The 9,947-nt window shown below is 40.6% G+C and overlaps 1 protein-coding gene across 6 annotated transcripts in view; it reads right to left on the minus strand.

Annotated features, from left to right (window-relative positions):
• Window positions 1-9,947, minus strand: part of Runx1t1 (RUNX1 partner transcriptional co-repressor 1) — a 153,874-nt gene that overhangs the window by 40,533 nt on the left and 103,394 nt on the right. For all 6 annotated transcript variants that reach the window (XM_028871610.2, XM_028871606.2, XM_028871608.2 and 3 more), the window contains one exon: window positions 8,893-9,074. In XM_028871610.2, the coding sequence (XP_028727443.1) occupies window positions 8,893-9,074 (182 nt within the window). The remainder of the gene's footprint in view (window positions 1-8,892; window positions 9,075-9,947) is intronic.

A 9,947-nucleotide genomic window follows, 5' to 3' on the forward strand; every position in this document is an offset into this window, starting at 1 on the left:
CCAAGGATGATGGCTTTCTGGACACACTTAAGTGTGTAAACCAGCTATCTCATGTCAAGTTTTCTACTGTGTTACAGAATGTATTATTTGTAGTTGTGTATGTGTGTGTGTGTGTGTGTGTGTATGTGTGTGTGTGTAGAAATAAAAACATACTCTAAATATCCTAAAGCAGCCCCTTAGCATTTCTATACACCAAAACATCTTTGACACATTTGTGTCACACAAGTACAGCTTATGGCTTTTGTTTCTCCGTATTTCAGTGACATCAGCAGCAACATGCAACAGTTGAAGAGTCTTGCCACTTCTCAAATGGATAGATTTACTATCGACCTCCATTCCTACATGAGCCTCTCTAATCAGGGCTTTTACTTCAAATGACCCGATTACATGAAACAATGCCCATTTCCAGGCCCTGAGACGTGGACACAGCTAGGTCTGGAGTTTGTCCTCTCTCTTTAAGGCCCCTGCATTCTAGCCTGAGTCCCCTCCGAGGAAGTTATAAAATACATCCCGGTGAGAGTAGTTATAGTTCACAGCAGAGCACTGATATAGATCTAGGAAGCTTCCTTGGGGCACCCCTGTCTAGTTATAATGCACTCTATTCACAGACCTGTGTCCAGAGTAGTAACTAAAACAACTTAATTGCTATTTGTCTCTCTGTCTTAGAAATGCCAATAACCATCTATACCTCATTTGCTTAGGTAAATTTCATATTTGCATTTTTATTTGTTGCCCTTTTCAAAGTGTATTAGGCAAAATTAAATACCTTTTCATTGTTCCCAAACAGCCTGTAAGACTTGTCTGGGTATAGGCAATGCTCCATTGCCTAAGAAACTACAGAATGGGGAAGACTGGCCCTGGTGTGGTAGTGTACACCTGTAATCCCAGCACTTAGGAAACTGACACAGGAAGATTGACAGTTCAAAGCCAGACTATGACACAGAGTGAAACCCTGTCTCAAAAAGAAGCAGTAGCTAAACTTCTAATCTTGGTTGCATAACAGGTGGATATATACCTCCATCAAGTGCCTTAGATGCTCACGTATTTGGGCTCAGCAGGCATTTCAAACTGAGTGGACTCACCCTGCACTCCCTTCCTTCACCACCTCTAAAATGTCTCTAGAATTCAGCACATGTCTTCTGTAGACCTAGACTATGTTGACGGTCTCTAATACACCTCTGGCCCATCCCCAGTGACTCCAAATGCTTTGAGCTCCAGCCTGTCTTATCACTGTCCCACTGAGCCAGCATCTAAGCACAGCCAGGGCTGTACTCCCAACTTGTTTGCTGTTGGTTTCCACACATCCTACAGTCAACCTGGACTGTCCCTCTGGGAAAATGAGCTAGAAGGAGACACTAATATGAAATCCCTTCTGTCAAGCACAAAGACTTACATTATTTTTTTCTTAAAATTCTATGTCTATATCTCAATTTTCTTACATTATTTTTTCTTAAAATTCTATGTCTATATCTCAATTTTAGGAGGAAAAAAATTCTATTAAAGAAAAGATTAAGGGTATTAATAATTCAATATCAAACATATCTTCCATCTTCTGACATGTGCTATTTGTTAAGATTTCCATAGCATGACTAACTGCACCTTGACTCAAAGGGGGGAAAATCATTCTTAAAGCATAACTGTACAAGATGTTCCTTCATAGATTGTTCAGAAATGGATGACTTTAAATAAGAATTCCACATCAGACATTTTTTTCTTGATGTGCATCTGAAACAAACAAACAAAAATATTGTCAATCTTCCTGCCTCTTTAAAAGGAAAACCAAAGCTAATCCTTCATGAAAACCTGTGATTTCTGTGTTTTGCTATCAGTCTGCAGGAAGGGGGACATTTAGATGATGAGGGACAGAGAAACAGATATCGGAATGCCACAGAACAGACACCAGTGGGCCAGATGGAGAAAAGCACCTTGAATCTTTCTATTCCTACAACTACCCAAGAGAGACACGTTCTGGCAACACACACAACTGTCTGCAGAGCAATATGCAAGGCAGGTGGATGTCTGCTATTCCAGCCACACAGAAAATGCCTAGACCTTCAAAGATTTTAACATGCAGGTTCAGAGAGCCACCTGAACCTCCCTTCCCCCAGTGGGAGGAAGGGATTTTTCCCTCTCATGCCTCCTGACACTGACCATCTGTTCCACAGCGAGAGTGTCACTGGCTGTCCCCTTTGCATCTTCTGATCTCTGCCACTGCAGAAATAGCCCATGTTTTCTCTTACTGCCTTTATGTTCTAACTTCCCATCTGTACACTCTAGTCGGAGCCCTCCAGTTTCTCCTGGTCATTGCGCCAATCTCCACGTTTGGTTCCTGGGCCATTCATAGCTATGTTCATTCAGGTCTTTAAGAAATACATCTTTTAAAATAAATAAAGATTATTGGGGGAAAAAGTAATTTTATATACTATTGAAAATAACTGTAGTAAGGTGAGCTTGAACAATTTTTCCAGTGGGAGGGGATTATTTTCTTTGTGCTTTGCTTTAGGTATTAGTATATGGAATGTATCGCCCCAAGTTTCAATGGAAAAACAAAGATGAGACTTGATTTTCCCCCTTTTATTGAAAATGGATTCTCTTCTCATACAATAGATCCTGATTACAGTTTCCCCTCCCTCTACTCCTTCTAGTTCCTTCCTCCCCACCATTTCTGTCTCTCATTATCAAAGAACAGCCTTCTAGGAGTTGCTGGGCAGTGGTGGTGCACGCCTTTAATCCCAGCACTCAAGAGGCAGTGGCAGGCGGATCTCTGTGAGTTCAAGGCCAGCCTGGTTTACAGAGCAAGTTCTAGGACAGGCTCTGTAGCTACACAGAGAAACCCTGTCTCAAAAAAAAAAAAAAAAAAAAAAAAAAAAGAAAAGAAAAGAAAAAAGAAAAAAAAGAAAACACACCACCAAAAATGTTACAACAAAGCCTAACAAAATAAAATATAGTAAGATAAAACAAAAACAATCACATCGAAGTTAGCAAGACAAACCAACAGGAGGAAAAGAACCCAACAGAAGGCACAAGATTCAGAGACCCACTTGTTCACACACTTGAATCACAAAGAGTTGGCTCCGGCATTTAGCTCTGCTATTTGCTGGCCATATGCACACAGGAGGCTTAACCTTCTAAGAAATTCAGTGTTTCCATTTGCAAAACGAAGATGATTATCTTAGACCTGTTGAGAGGACTAGAGGAATGAATGAATTATATATATATATATGACATCCAACAAGTTTATCAAAATACTTAGTTCTCCAGTGGTGGAATTAGAGGCCAGTATTAGGAAATCACAGCTTCAAGAGCATTAGGTGTTGAAGTTGGAGAATCTAGGCTTAGGATCCCCTCTTATAAGGCATGTTACCTCAAATGTTGTATCCAACCTTCCTGAATCCATGCATAACACTGTAGCTTAGTGGATGAATTATTTAGTATGGGGCCTGGAATATCTTAAGACCTCAGTAAATAGTAGCCATTACTACAGAATTGTAACTGGGAACCCTTCATTCACATAACAGATACTGAGTCAGGCTGTGAGACATGAATAGAGTCATAATATATTAGATGCAGGACCGAGTCCAGGCACCATCGACGGGAATATGAAGCTAGGCATTGGGAGTATTTGGAACAGCTGGACCCTACAGGAGTGGCAAGAAGGAAGGCTACTTCAGTTGAAGCTAGAATTCATGGTGGTGGAAATGTCCCTGCAACTACATCTTTCTCAGCCAATGCTAATTTACAAGAAGGCTTCATAACTGATATGACTAGGAAAATAATTACAACAAAGATTATTGCATACTTATTGAAACTGAGGAATGCACAAATGATATGTGAAAAATATGACTGTATGATTTAAAAAATCCTACTTTTTCATGGGATGCTAAATGCAGTTGATCATACAGGTTTATTTCTTATTTATAGAGCTGATTAATCATGCAGTTTTCCGCTAATGTATACCTACAAATTTTCTTTTTCGAAAATCAAGAAGATTGAACCCTCATTCATTTTATGAAGGAGAATGAGCACACACAGGTCAGTTGGTGAGTCAGGTGATGCCAAACCTTACATATTCAACCAACACAGTTTCCGAATGACAGACTTTTGATCTCTAACCTTCGGCATTTACTAACTACTCATTAAGCCAGGAAACCTAGATCATTAAAAAAAGATGCATAAACCCTTAGAACATTATACTATGGCATTTACCTACTTCTGCAATTACAGAAAAGAAATGACTTAGAGAATGAGGAAAACAATCCAATTCTTAACTGATATTTCCTTATTTAAATTCTGCACCCTCAAATCTATTTTGTACAACTGCAAGATTTCAGCACATAAATACAACCGTTCTCTATTAGGAAGTTCTGTGACTTTGGGCAAATTTTGTAAGCCTTGATTTCCTCAAGTATGAAGGGAAGCAGGTGACTTGCTCCATCCATTCAATCCCTCCCAGGTGGCAAATTATGTAAGTTTAAGAATCAAACAAGTAGCTTTTGAAATGTTTAGGGGGTGCATATCACTCCACTTTCTACAGCTTCAGAAGCAGAAGTCGGAGAGTGTTAAACTGAGGAATGCCGTCATATCGATGATAACAACTGAGAACTGGTGCCCAGGAGCAATCACGTGAGTGGCTTAAGAGAAGGCAAACAGCTGGGCGATGGTGGCGCATGCCTTTAATCCCAGCACTCGGGAGGCAGAGCCAGGCGGATCTCTGTGAGTTCGAGGCCAGCCTGGGCTACCAAGTGAGCTCCAGGAAAGGCGCAAAGCTACACAGAGAAACCCTGTCTCGAAACAAAAAAAAAAAAAAAAAAGAGAGAGAAGGCAAACAAGCAGTGGCAGTGGTCCCCATCCAAAAGCAAAGGTCATCTCATCGGCTTTTGTGAGTGAGAACAATTCTCTGCAGAAGACAGAGTGACAATGGTAACACAATATTCAAGGCAGAACAGGCGCCTGCTAGACCGAGGCTCTGGGAAGAAGAGAAAGACGACAATGAGAGCATCATCCCAGCATCTTTCCACAACCTTCCTTTTCCTTCCCTGGGCAGTGTCCAGGAGATGAAACACCCCCATCCTTCTCCTCCCTATGCTCATATTCAGGCCTGATGAGCCATCAGAGCTGCCTTACGGGGAACTAACTTCCCTCTGTTTGTTCATTATACATAACTAGTTCATAAAAAGAAAAGGTGCCTCATCCCTTTCTGCATGACACATTATAAAATGACAAAAGGTCTCAAAGAAAGAAGAATGAATGAGAATAAATGTCCCCTACAAATCAAAATTCTCCTTCCACAATATTTTGAGAAAAAGAATGATTTAAAAATGAAAATTAGTTTTTGGGTTTTTTTGTTTGTTCATTTGTTTGTTTTTGGCTCTACAGTATTCTTCCACAGACCTACAAATTCTATTCAGGGACTCTTCAGCTAATTTTATAAGAAACTATAAAGCATTTTACTGTTCTGTGGAGAAGAAAGCAAAGGAATGGTTTCATAAACTTCCCTAGAGAATGAACTTCTCTGTAAATGGCAATCACACTGGTCACACTCAGTGGTGTATGTCTATAATCCTAACATTGGCAAGGCCGAGGTGTATTATCAGGAGTTTGACATCTTCCTTGGCTATATAGAGAGTTTGAGCCTGGCCTATTACATGAGACTGTCTCAAATAAAAAAAAAATAACAATGATAGTTTAAAAAACAATAAAACATAGCCAGTGAAAATAAATTTAGGGATGAGAATAAAGTTAAGCTTGCCAAAGTCCATCCCTGAAACACACTAGCTTGGCAATCGTCACAGAATTTAAATCCCCCAAAGTTGTAAACAAAATATAGAGCGTTCTTTTGTTCATGACATGTCATGAACAAATTACCAAAATGTGTTTTCTCCTCAGGTGTCAGCTTTTCCCTCTTCTAGTGACTGATGGCTCCCAGTGTTATTACAGAAACAGATTGATCTTTTTAATGAGCCACTTTAATAGACTCCGAAATCTCACCGTGGCTGCTCATCCATGTCAGACCATATGCACCAACCAAACATTCACTGAAACAACAAAACTGTGCTGTCAGACAGCTATGTACTCTATAAAATTTCATATAGTAGAACAGGATACACAAGTAAATAACCAGAGAAGAAGAAATGCATATGCAAACAAGATGCAGGAAATATATGCAAAATCATACTGTAGAGATCCATATTTTCTTGGCTCTGATAAAATTCCCACAAGATACAAATGTATTTACACAACATATTTTCATTACCCTTCCTCCTATTTGCCATCTCTCCATTATAGAAGACATATCAGCTTGAGAAAGAAATGTTCTATTCAAAAAACCTTCACAGGAAATCTGACTGTAGCTACTGTCCCTAAATAATCAAGATAGGGTAAGATGGGAGACTCCTAGTGTAGTCTACCTGACTGAATGCACACATGTGCATACAGGGATAGATGGAAAACTCCTAGTGTAGTCTACCTGACTGAATGTACACATGTGCACACAAGGACAGATGGGAGACTCCTAGTGTAGTCTACCTGACCAAATGCACACATGTGCAAACAAGGACAGATGGGAGACCCCTACAATGTAGTCTACCTGACCAAATGCATACATGTGCACACAAGGATAGATGGGAGACCCCTACAGTGTAGTCTACCTGACCGAATGCACATATGTGCACACAAGGATAGATGGGAGACTCCTAGTGTAGTCTACCTGACCGAATGCACACATGTGCAACAAGGATAGATGGGAGACCCCTACAATGTAGTCTACCTGACCAAATGCACACATGTGCACACAAGGAACCATCAGAACAAGAATGCTATCTTTACATTTATCATAGACATCTAAACCTTCCCCTGTTATACCCTCCTAGAAATAAACTCTCTTTCTCACAATTTAGTTCTAGAAAGGTGGAATATCTCAGTATCTATACATAGTACTCGCTTCCCGCAATGTTAATGTGTTTGGATTGGTAAGAAGTGCACATGAAAGCCATCTACCCTTGAGCATCTTCATGGTTGATATGCTCTCATACTTAGAATACATAGCTCCATTTAAAACCTGAAATGCTGAAGACTTAAACAGTGACTCAGCCCTAAATGAGACATCTATCTCACCCTTTCAAGGGCTCAGAGAGGATCACAGAAGAGGAAGAATGTCAAAGCAGGAAGAAGGCGAAAGTGCTATGAAATGCAGTCCTCTGGACATGACATGGCTATTCACCCATGACTCACAGAAGCAGTGGCTACCTACATAAGACTAGGCCTATCAATATTATATGACAGATGGGGAAGGGACTCAAAAGGCCCTACTCCTCACTAAGAAGCTAGAGGCAGTTAATGATTTCTAGAAGAAGGGTCAAGTTCCTTAGGAGTGTGGTCACTGATGAGTTCCCCTCTTCAAATAAATAGTCCCAACTCATACTAATGCAAGCAACCATAATCATACTCAGTTGGCCACAAAAAGAGAAGAAGAAAAAAAATACTAAAAAGTGTGAAGGAGGACTTGTTGGGAGAATTGGTTTGATTGAAGGAGGAAGAGGATAATTGGTGAGGAATATGAAGGAAGGCATATAAAATATAAATATAAGCATACATAGAGCGCGCGCGCACACACACACACACACACACACACACACACACACACACACACACCTCAAAAGTATATAAATTTTAAGTCCTATGTTGAGCCAGGCTTGGTAGCTCATGCCAATAATCTAAGAATCTAGAAGGCTGAAACAAGAAGACTGTTGTAAATTCAAGACTAGCCTGAATTATACATCGAGACCCTTCTGCAAAAGGAAGAGGAAGAGAAGGAAGAGAGAGGAACAGAGGGAGGATGGGAGGGGGAAGGAGGAAGAAACCTTATTTCAAGCGAATGGACTGTAACATAAGAACTGCTTAAGAGGATAGGTAATCACTGCAAGTAACATGGCTTGATTGTAATAATTTAGATTTGAAAAGCCAGTAATGTGTTCAAGGGCAACTCATCTGGCCAGAAAGAAAGGTCTCGGGGTAATTTCAAGGCTCCTAAGTTCCTGTGAATGCAGAACACAATTGAACCAGAGGTCTGACCTCTCAAAGCTGTTTGAAATGCAGAGAAAGACAACAGATCAAGAGGGAGAGTAAAGAGAGTAAAGTTCTAGAATATAGTTTCATATACATAGCATCTTCATAGTTCACACATATTGTGCAAAATGCTGCTAAGACTTCATATTCAAGCTACGAATCCCTATAGCTGAAGTATTCATGAAAATAGTTTAATAGGGCATGTGGAAGCTTCATGTGTATGCCATATTCAACAATTAACCGGTGGGTCTAATGGTGAGGGGGCTTCCCTTTCCTCTCCTTAGACCTCTCAGGATTGAGACAGAGAACCTGATGGGATAAATATTGACTGGTAAACAATTTCTTTTCAGCAGAACTGTTCTGTTAGCTCTATGATATACCTGTTATTTTGACTTAGTTCATCTTTCTTTCCATATGTTTTCTCTGAGTTCATATAGCAATTCTTAGATCAAATAGCTACTGCTCTCTGTCCATTGACTAACACATATAGGCCAGCTTTCAAATGCATCATGATTTCAGGAAATAGAACATCAACTTTCACAAACACTGGAGGCTAAAATCTATGGTTGGGTTAAGCTATGCAATAAGTGAGACTTTCACAGCTGAGGTGTGTCTAAGAACCCTTGGCAGTACCTGGTACTCTCATCAATCATTCATCTTTACATTCTAGTTTTAATAATGAAAGCTGCAGGTCAATCTGCACAAAAGCTGCCCAGGCTGGTCCTGTGAGAGATGGAAGCTAACAATTTCCAAATGACCTAAAACATGTCTTCATACTTGAGACAGGAGGAAAAGCCACAGTTAGTCCAGGGGCCCCCTCCCTCTCACCTGTCTGGAGTTCGCCTCTTCCCGTTTTCGTTCACGTCGAGAAGCAGCTCTGAGGAGTCAACAGGGGAGGTGGTGCTGGCATCCAGAAGCAGCTGTTCATGCTGAGCGAGGTACTGGGCAGGGTTCTGTTTGGCTAGCCTTGCGCAGTGGAGGAGTTCACGCTGGAGCAGGGGCAGGTTGGCCTGCAAGAGCATGAGATGGGACAGTCAAAGGCTGCTTCTGGGCTGTCTACCTGCTGAGTTGTTGCCTAAACCTTGGAGCAGCACAAGCAATGAAGTAAACACACCCATGTCAGCCCATGCTTGCCTCAGGTTCAGTACTACAAGGTGCTTGGCTTGCTCCATAACCATGTGTGAGGTGTTGGCCTCTGCAAGTCTCTTTCTCTCTCCTCTTTTTCCTTACTGCCAACACTTCCAGTGGCACCTGTGACTCCTAAGAGCCTCGAAACTGTGGAAGGTCTACAAGAGGGAAGAGTCAAGTTCCACCCATGAGAAAATGCTGGTTTTCCCCCCAAAAAAAGGGTATATAAAGTACTCATAGTACCATTAAGCTCAGAAAAGGCCCCCCAGCACACTTGATTATAGTAAGGGACTTGCTGGTAAAACAATAGGCCAATCTCCTGAAATATCTTCTGTCACTTTCTAACTTCATATGACAGGCTGATAGATAATCCTGACACTCTCCAATGTAATAAAATAGGAGGGCAATTTTATGCATGGTGAGATATCAAAAAGAAAGCAAGGACAGCATTGTATTTACTATGAGCAGCTTTGATATTATAAATTCAGATTGTTGCTGCTTTTATTTATTTTCTTTATATTTTTACTTATGGGGGAGGGCACAGCAATAGAAAATGAAGTACACTCACTTTTCCCCCAATAATATTTCACACTCAAAAATAAAATCAATAATATAAATGTCATCATGACTCAAGGATTAGATTTGTAGAAGCTAGACCACGTACACTGATTAATCCATCAGGTAGAAAAGCATTTCTAAATGAAGGACATTCTAGCTGCCTCCACCTTTGGAACAGCACCCTGGAGTGTTGCAAC

Source organism: Peromyscus leucopus, chromosome 2, assembly GCF_004664715.2.
Source record: "Peromyscus leucopus breed LL Stock chromosome 2, UCI_PerLeu_2.1, whole genome shotgun sequence".
Lineage (NCBI taxonomy): Eukaryota > Metazoa > Chordata > Mammalia > Rodentia > Cricetidae > Peromyscus > Peromyscus leucopus.